Raw genomic sequence first — 10,604 nt, 5'->3', positions numbered from 1 at the left:
ATCAGCCACACACCAAGCAAATAATAATCTTTATTGTTCTGAAGGATATTCATCTTCAAAGTTCTGTTCAAACACCCACATCAAAACAACAAATAATGTAGGGGCGGTGGTGGCTCAGGGGTAGAGTGGCTGGATGGTAACCGCAAGGTTGCCAGTTCAAACCTGGGCTCGCCCAGAGTTAGTGTCGAAGTGTATTGAGCTGAACCCCTAATTGCTCCTGATTTGCTGGTTTGTGCCTTGCGTGGTTTCCGCCGCCAACGGTGTATGAATGTGTGTGTGAATGGTTGAATGTAATGTACAATCTATGTAAAGCTCCATGGATAAAGGCGCTACATAAATGTACGATTTACCACATGACACCAAGACAATACAAAAACATGAGGTCCCCACGGTATAGAGCACCATCACGGTGGGGCAGTTTGTTTAATGCTGTGATGGCTGAGGGGACAAAACTCCTACTAAAACTGACCATTTTCCACAGCAAGGTTCTGTATCTTTGTCCAGGTGGCATTAGTTTAAAAATCACACCCGTGTGAAGTAAGTGGTGCAACTCCGTGTGGCGGTCCCCGGGGGGTCCCCGAAACTTACAGGCCAACAGGAACGCGCCCAGGGTGCCGGCCCGGTTCCGATGAGCCTGACCGCGTCCGAAACGGTCGAGAAATGACAGAGTTACCGTGTGGGGGTCCCCGGAGATCCCCAGGGGGAATCCCCGGAACATCCAGACCCCCATGGGAACGCGCCCAGGGGGCCGGGCCGGTTCCGGCTAGCCACCCTGCGTCCGAAACGGTTGAGAAATGACGTGTAGGGGTCCCCAGGGGTTTCCTCTACTGTACTGTACTTTACTGTACTGTACTGTACTGTACTGTACTGTACTGTACTGTTACACCTGAAATCATCACAGTTAATATGTATGTGTGTGTTAGGCTGAGCAGTTATTACATTATGAGTTGCTACAGGCTGCACTGTTTTGAAAACCAACCAAATGCTATTTTCGTGCTCAGACACAGCCAGGTAGCCAGGCAGCCATGCAGGCACACACAAAGCTACTTAATTAAGTGGTTGCACCACTTAAAAAAGCACTACAGAGGAGTTTCATTTGATATTGAAAGTGCTAACCTTAAAGGTGATATAGACAAGTTTTCAGCCAAAAATCAAAAAAAATAAAAAATATATATATGGCCTTTTTTCCCTCTATCTTCCCCTATATTTTGATGCTGAGCTGTTGCCCTGTAGACAGACACTCTCCCTTTGGCTCCATCTATGTGTTTATATCTGTTTATATCCCCTGGTGTTTATCCTACGGGACGTCAGGAGGGCGTATACTAGTGTGTGGGGAGGAGGGTGTGTGTGGGGGGGTGAGGCGGAGTCTTAGCCAATCACAGCGCGAGGGTGCGTACAGGTACAGCCCGCATATCACCGGCCCAGGCGGCCATTGCTCTGTTTCCATTTCAAGAAAATAACTAGACATGGCGGAGTCAGTGGACGCTTCGACTTTAGCAAAGAAAAGAAAGATTTCTGAAAGCAAACGTGTGGCAGACAAAGCTCGATCCAAAACCAGAGTAAATCTGGGGGTTGCGTTTCCCCGATGGCGTGCGTTGAAGGAGAGGCTATCGATGACCATGGATATATCCAGCGACGCGGAGTTGGGAATGTATCTTTTAGACCAGTAAGTCTCTTTCAAACTTTTTCTTTCACACAACACGTAGCGCTCTCAATGTAAATCATACTGTTAGCTGTGCTCGTCTTTTATCTCAAAACTTTTATCGTGCCAAAGAGTCTGTTTTTCCAAATGCTACCGCTCCTGTTGGCTTACACGTACAGTACACTGATCATGTAAATAAATACGTATAACCATCGCATCATATATCGTAACGGAAGAATATACTGTACTCTAGAAATAAGCACAGACGCTAAACCATCAATCTTACATGGGGGGTGGGGTGGAGAAAAGAAAACAAAGACCCCGGTCGAGCGAATTAGTATGCTGTCTGTATGTAGTGTACCAGCGTGTCGAATGTAGTGGCAAAAATGCATATAAACACTATGGTATTGATTCATTGAATGTAGCCTACTAGTAGATGATACTTAACACTCTAATTACCACCTGTTCTTCACTGACCAACTCATTAGAGACTGCTGACTCATGTAAACCTATTTCAAACTGTGTGAGTTAACTATAGAATAGAGTCCATTTAAGGCATGACCATCTCTTGTTACTCCTGAAACTCTGTACACTGCTGAAAGTATAAAATATGTGTGGGACATGTGTGTGGGAAGTGCTTGGGGAAGCTCTGGAGGGAGACACTAGTCTCTCTCTGGTGTGATGACACATACAATAAAAGAATGGAGTTCGAATCCTGATGGTTGAGTCCTGCTTCTTCCTGATGATGTTTACTTACTAATAGTAATATCAAAAGCTGCCATTACAATTTTGGCGTCACGAACAGGATCATTATTTCATCTTCACCATAGATGGATACTTGATCAAAAAGAATCTTAAGATGGGAGCGAAACAAAGCAGAAAGAAGTTGAAGCGAGAACTCAATGACCAACAGGAGAAAGAAGTGACGTTACTGCGAGAACTCAAGGACCAACAGAAAGAAGTGACGTTACTGCGAGAACTCAAGGAGCAACAGAAAGAAATGACGCTATTGCGAGAACAACTTGTGGAGCGACAAATCAATGACCTGCAAGAACAACTTGACAGAAATATGCAACAACAACTCAACAACCAACAGAAAGAAGTGATGCTACTGCGAGAGCAACTTGACAGATTTGTGTTGAAATTAGCAGATCTACAAGCCAACACTACGCCTGATGACTACAACAATATGAGGCAGAAGGAGCCAAACCACAGCGGAGACACACAACTGACTGTTACTACACCCAAGGAACAGCCCGCAGACAACAGCAACAACCATGAACAACCTGAACCCCTCAAAAACAATCAAGGACAGGGGGGAGCAGTTGTCACAGCGACACTTCCATTCATTCCATATCCAGAACCTCATCCTCATCGGGGGACTGGGGCACAGCACTCAGAAATAGACACATATTCTTCAACAGTACATGTGCAGCGACGCTGGACACCTGATGAACTGAAAGACATCATGAAGGACCTTCCAGACCACAAAGTCAACGTGGAGCGCTGGTGTGCAGCTGTGTTAGACTTGATTGAGATGTATGAGCCATCGGCAAGAATGCTCGAATCTGTATTTCGCAAAGCCTTTGGATTAAAGTGGCTACATCTCAGGGAACATTTTGATGTGAATGGAGCACAAAATCACATTGTCACTGGACAGCTGCTGAATCACGGTGGTCTTTTTGACAGCATCAAAGCAGCATTTCCAGTACCCACTGATTGGCCAAAAATTCACAGCACTAAGCAATGGCCTGATGAGACCTGTGGCACCTACAGGAATAGACTGGAGAACTGTTTTCAGAAGCACTGTGGTGTGCCACTAGACAACCCCGCTTTCAATGACTTGTTAAAAGCGTCCTTGATCAATGGCTTGCTCCCTGCTATCTACAAGTGTGTTATGACTTCTTGTATTGGCTGGGAAACCCGACCTTTGACTGAGGTGTGGGGTCACGCATTGCATGCTGAGAGGAACGCACTCTCACAGGACTTCATGAAAAAGAAGAAATTGGAGACAGCACAGCTGATGTTCTATGAGAACCTGCACCAGCCACAGGGAGAACAGCGACAACAAAGTCATCAGTCACATAGGAGTATCAGGAGCTGTAAATGGAAACAAAGACAAAGAGGAAACAGTGACCCATATGACAGAGCAGACCAGTATGGGACAGGGCCTGTTCCATGCAACTATGAGCCAGGTGGCAATGCAGCGGCCTACGATCCACAACGGGGTGGACCACATCCATTGCATGGCCCCACATCAGGCTCCATGGGCCCCATAGCAATATGGACCAGGTGACAGTGTTAAGACAACATGCACCAATCCATGACATGCAGAGTGGGATCCATGAAGGTTCATGTCCTTATGTCCTAAACGGTTTGATTTGCTTTATACAGTAAGTTCTATTCATTGTCATTTTTAAAAAAAATAGGTTAATAGTGATCATATGACTATTTTAGATAACTTCCTTAAATATCACAGTGAAATCCAATCCAAAAATTATATTCTAATTAATAATACAAATGTTGTTTAATTGTTAGTTAAAATAGGCCTAAATTAGGAGAATAACGTCAGAAAATGTGAGTAAGTTGTTATTGGAACCTGTATATCCACACACATACACTAAATAGGAACCAACAGCCCAATGGAGACTGCTGGAAGACACATTAACCAAATAGTCATTCTATAAATCTCCTGGGGCATGTAAATTAATATTTGTGTGCTTGTGTGTGTGGGTGAGACAGACCAAAATACTGAACATTACCAAATACCAAAACATTTATGATGGCTTTTCCACAAGGTTGGATGTCCAATATTACTTTGTCTCCTGTCCATTATTCTGCTATTACTAGGTAGATGTTAAGTAAGTCTCGGTTCTAAATGCACCACGTGAGGAAAAAATGCCATGTGGCAAGTACTTATTTTTATTTCCATGTAACGAAATGCGAAAGCAAATTCCACGTGATGATATATAAAAATAAAGTTAAAATAACCCGTAGGCTTTAGGTTATCGAGTAATATATTGCAGAAAATGTTGAACTGATGGAGATAGTATTAATACGGATTAAACCTCACCTTGAGTATTACTGTACACGTTTTAGCTCTTGGTTTGTGTGCGGCTTTCTAAATGGGTTTGATGATGGCTTCTGCAGGGCTATTCATCTAACCATTATTCTGTGAAAGTTGCTCACAAACTAAGGGGGGGAGAAGGGGATATTTATTGGGAATATTAGATTCTTATTTTATTAATTCAATATTGGAATCCACTTCCATACAAATATGAATGTCCACACAGGTACAGGGATCAGCCTCTCTCCCTTGCTCAGCTGGCAGGGGGAAGGGGGGTCAGAGGTGCAAGGGTATTTGTGTGTGTCTGTGAGAGAGAGAATGTTGGGGAACAAATTAAAAATAGTATAGGAATTAGCCTAGGAACAGTTCACTGGTATTATACAAGCTGTCCATTGGTATTCTACTTTAATTTATTTTATCTGGGTGTGAAAACAAACAGCCAGAGTGATATTGGAACATGTATATATTTTAATTCATTTTTATCATTTTTATCATTCTAATTCTATTTCATTCTATTTCATTCTATTTCATTCTATTTCATTTTAATCATTCTAATTATATTTCATTTTAATCATTCTAATTATATTTAATTCTATTTCATTTTTTAGTGTAATTCATTTTTATCATTCTAATTCAATTTAATTCTATTTCATTTTAATCATTTTAATCATTCTAATTCTATTTCATTCTATTTCATTTTTGAGTGCAATTCATTTTTATCATTTGTATCATTCTAATTCAATTTAATTCTATTTCATTTTTTAGTGTAATTCATTTTAATCATCTTTATCATTCTAATTCAATTTAATTCTATTTCATTGTAATCATTTTTATCATTCTAATTCTATTTAATTCTATTTCATTTTAATCATTCTAATTCTATTTAATTCTATTTCATTTTTTAGTGTAATTCATTTTAATCATCTTTATCATTCTAATTCAATTTAATTCTATTTCATTGTAATCATTTTTATCATTCTAATTCTATTTAATTCTATTTCATTTTAATCATTCTAATTCTATTTAATTCTATTTCATTTTAATCATTCTAATTATATTTAATTCTATTTCATTTTAATCATTCTAATTATATTTAATTCTATTTCATTTTAATCATTCTAATTATATTTAATTCTATTTCATTTTAATCATTCTAATTATATTTAATTCTATTTCATTTTTGAGTGTAATTCATTTTTATCATTTTTATCATTCTAATTCAATTTAATTCTATTTCATTTGAATCATTCTAATTCTATTTAATTCTATTTCATTGTAATCATTCTAATTCTATTTCATTCTATTTCATTTTTATCATTCTAATTCAATTTAATTCTATTTCATTTTTTAGTGTTTTTGAGTGTTTAAAGTTTATTGGAACATTGAAATATTTGAAGTCATATAATTATTTAATTATGTTTAATTCTATTTACAGTTTTTAATGTTTTATGTTTTATTTGCTGTGAGGAATTCTCAAATCAGGACTTTTATGTCAAGACCAGTATGAGTCTAAAACAGTCACAGGGCCAAGATAGTTCCATTGGAAGAAAAAAAACGTAGTCTTATATTCAGAGTTCAGACCAATAGGGTCATTGTTTAACAAAAAGCATAGCATTATCAAAAATATGCCAAAATGTCCAGTGAGTTTTAGATATGTTGGAGGTGAAATTATACTGTCAATGGTGTCTATTTAACCAAATAATTATTGTTGACTACACCGTGTGGGACTGGGTGACTGATAGCATATGCGCAATGCTATTTGTCACTGTCATCACACATGTACCTAACAATATAGTTGAATGTTTGTTCATGATTGTATCCCAGTGAATTATGATTCTAATGTTATTATATGTATTTTCTGGTGTACATGTAACTGAGGTTTTCAGTTACAACGAGAAATAGGATGGAATGTAGTGGCAAAAATGCATATAAACACTATGGTATTGATTCATTGAATGTAGCCTACTAGTAGATGATACTTAACACTCTAATTACCACCTGTTCTTCACTGACCAACTCATTAGAGACTGCTGACTCATGTAAACCTATTTCAAACTGTGTGAGTTAACTATAGAATAGAGTCCATTTAAGGCATGACCATCTCTTGTTACTCCTGAAACTCTGTACACTGCTGAAAGTATAAAATATGTGTGGGACATGTGTGTGGGAAGTGCTTGGGGAAGCTCTGGAGGGAGACACTAGTCTCTCTCTGGTGTGATGACACATACAATAAAAGAATGGAGTTCGAATCCTGATGGTTGAGTCCTGCTTCTTCCTGATGATGTTTACTTACTAATAGTAATATCAAAAGCTGCCATTACACGATCTACCTATATTACCTATAAACTATGAGTATGTGGAAAAGTACTATTGCAACGTGTGCTGTTTCATATGAGCATTTGTTGAAGCCTCATATGGCGTTTTTAGGTCTGTGTAGACAATACCTACTTCATGAAATATATAATAATTCTGAGTTCAACGTTAGGTAACAGTACAGTTACAAAATATGCTCAATTGATTACAGTAAAAGCACTGGGGGACTTGTTTGCAATGGTCTAATAACTGTAATTGTTATGGGTTCATTTGGTTGTGGCATATCGGTGCATACAGTAACTTAGCCCAATGTACATAATGTAATGTCACCTCTCTGCTCAACATGTATTGCTCTTCTTGAGTGCAACAATAATTGTCTCCACCAGGCCGAAGGCATGGGGAGAGAGTATGTTTTGCACTCCGTCCGTGTGTCCGTCCGTGTGTCCGTCCATGTGTGTGTCCTTCCGTCCGTCCGTTGGCACCGTTAACCCGGTCGATGCCAAACTTTGCACACACACTCCCTGGATGCCAACGATGAACCTCTGCCCCACATTTTCCAGAACGGCCTGTTATAGCGCCACCATGAGGCAGCTTTTCACATGTTTTACCTAAAACTGCACCGATCTGCGTGAAACGTTGCATGCACACTCCCTAGAGGCCAAGGACAAACCTTTGACCTGCATTTTCCGCATCTGCCTTTTATAGCGCCACCAGGAGGCCGACTTTTGTAAAACACATTTTTGGATATTACTCCTCCAGATTCTGTCCAAAAATCTCACAAATCGTTACAGAGTATCTCTATGGTCATGTGCTCAAGTCGGATCTGTCCCATATTTCATATTTTATCCTAATTGGCTATAATTGGCTTTCACAGTTTGCAAGATTGCCCCCTTTTGAACAAAAGCCTCAAATCATGAACGCAGCATGCAATTTACGTGAAATCTTTCACACATTTTCCTACTAGGCTGAGGAATATATCCCACCCTTTTCACATTGGCCTGTTATAGCGCCTTCAACAGGTTGATTTTTGCAAAACACATTTTTGGAACAAAATGCCTCAAATCATCCAATTGCCATCAAAGGCAAACATGTTTATATTACTCCTAAACATGTTGCCAAACATCTCACACAGTCCTATCCTCCTGGTGGAGACCTGTGCCCAGAAGGGCACTTTTTCTAGTTTGGTATGTTTTTGGTATCAAGCACAGGCCTCCATGCCTTAATTCACTGATTGTTGACAAATATGTTGAGTGACTGACTGTAACAAGTTATATGTTTTGACTGTCCCCAATAGATATGAGGGTGGGCCATCAATCTCAACACCCCAAAAGCGCCTCTCTATCTTCACAATGCCTCTGTCTCCAATTACAGAAGGTAGTGCTGCTGGACCATCTAGGTATGTACTATTGTGTAGGTGCTACCTGTACCTGGTTGTTCATGGTACTGTATTTGTTGTATAATTCATGTGTGTTGTCATTCACTTTTGAGTACAGTAATGAATGACTGTAAATATAGCATATAGCCTACCTAAACTAGTGTAGACATTTATATCGCACATGTGCATGATTGAGCCTCTTTAGTAATATACACATGTTTAGCGTTTGAAACTGTTTTGTTTTAGAAATGTTCATGTTTGCATATTTTAGTTGCACATTGGTCATGGGTAACGGAAACTAATTATTTATGTTTTTGTTGTACAGAGAGGAACGACCACAGCGAACAGAAGAAGCTTTACTGAGTGATGTAGAGCCTCTTCCATGTTCCAGTGGCGAAGAAATGGAAGTAGTGGGGTGTCTGCAACAAAGGTTAGTCTATATTACAGTCCTACTCACATGCCTGTCTGAAATCTAGTATTATTTAATTCACCAACACATCTTTTTCTACCATTTCAGTTTTACATCATTGGTCATTGAAGAGGAACAGGAAGATGTGGTTGATTCACACTATAATGCCTTCATCAACACTGTGTAAGTCAAAGTGCATGTAATAACACAATCTGCATCGTATGCTTTGTCATCATAAATTGTATTGCAGATAATGTCAACTTGACACACATAATATGGTCTGAAATTATTCCACCTCTCCTATTCATCACTAATGTGAATGTAACCCTTCTGTTTGTAGCATTTGCTTGACAGATGAAGAGTTGTTAGAAGATGATGTTGACCAGACGCACACTGCTGTTGGAGAATCTGATATTGACCGCACCGTCACAGCTGATGAAGGAGAACAAGAGGACCTTGAACGCACTTTCACAGCTGATGAGGGACATGGTGATGCGGGAGATGCCACACTCACAGCGGACGATGAAGACTATCTAGAATACGGCTCCGATGCAGATGACGAAGAGTACGAGCAAATGCATGGGCCGTGAGCCAGGACCCCAAATCTGGGGTCATCTGTACCGATGGGGTGAATAAGTCTCATAGTGATTTTTGGGAAGGTATACATCCCTAGTGCTAGGAAAAATGTGATAGCATTGCATCTGTGGTAGCTTTCTGTGTGTTATCACTCCATTTATAACCACATGCCAAAACACAATTTTCTAAATCCGAATGGAGCATTCTACTTCAAACTGATGGTTCTCTCCTATTATTGATCATATATCTTTGAAGAATGGTTGGGATACAGCTCAGACTATATATTTCTCTGAAAAGTTGTTAAAATTAGAAATCTAGAAATGTTATCTATTACAGGAGAGACAACATATAGGGACTATATATTACATGAGACGTACTTCTGTTTTCATGAAAGATGCAGCACAAAGGTTCCCTCTGTAAATAACTGTAAATATTTAAAAGTTAAAACCATCTTAGAACATAAATTCTAATGAAATGTTTTATGAAATTCAATAAACTAAATATAGTGTAAGTGTACAGTGTAAGTAATGCATAAGATAACTTTCCGTTCACCATTACATCACCTTTTAGTCCATTTGACACTTCTATCTGTTCAATACCAAACCTAATAATGCTGTTTCATATTACGTTTTTGTTGTTGATTTGTATTTGGGGACAATTTTTGCTTGGTTGCCCAAACTTTGGTAATTGGCATAATCAAAAAAGGCCTTTATATCAGGTCAATCTCACATGTTAAAGGTCTGGTCAATGAAACAGAAACAACTATTTCTATAACAACTTATACTTATACATTTGTAATAATAGCATAAGAAAATATGATAATATTTATCTTTTGCAACTACATTCAATATCTGTAAGCTTCAACTCATAATCAGGAACATAAAATCAACCCACCACATCCCCCTAGCCCTCCTGATTGGCAGCAATATCTTACCCAAATCCTGATCTACCTCATCGTCAAAAGTATATCCTCTTTATATTATTATCAACATCACTTCTCATTTGTAGCTTCAACATCTCATCAGGTGTCAGGTCACCCTTAGCAAAATGTGGATCTCCCATCCAAATTGTGTGACATCACCTGAACTTTCAAATTGAGCTTGGTGGTCTGCCACATTCCACTTGTATATGAGTACAACTGTCGTGGTACAACAGCAGCAACAGATTGTTACATTGTGACACCCAACTCACCCAGCACATCAGGGTAGTCTGGGAAGTTCCC

The 10,604-nt window shown here is 39.1% G+C and overlaps 1 protein-coding gene across 1 annotated transcript; it reads left to right on the top strand.

Annotated features, from left to right (window-relative positions):
* Positions 1–1,503: 1,503 nt before the first annotated feature.
* LOC306918113 (uncharacterized protein) lies at positions 1,504–9,396 on the top strand (the record flags this gene model as incomplete). Its single annotated transcript, XM_079530995.1, has 5 exons — positions 1,504–1,666; positions 8,317–8,418; positions 8,723–8,827; positions 8,915–8,989; positions 9,147–9,396. Exons 1-5 carry the CDS (start codon positions 1,614–1,616, stop codon positions 9,394–9,396), a joined length of 585 nt encoding a protein of 194 aa, XP_079387121.1. The 5' UTR covers positions 1,504–1,613.
* Between the last annotated feature and the right edge of the window lie 1,208 nt (positions 9,397–10,604).

This window comes from Electrona antarctica (assembly GCF_951216825.1).
Source record: "Electrona antarctica genome assembly, contig: scaffold_53, whole genome shotgun sequence".
NCBI lineage: Eukaryota > Metazoa > Chordata > Actinopteri > Myctophiformes > Myctophidae > Electrona > Electrona antarctica.
This window is presented reverse-complemented; position numbering and strand designations above follow the sequence as displayed.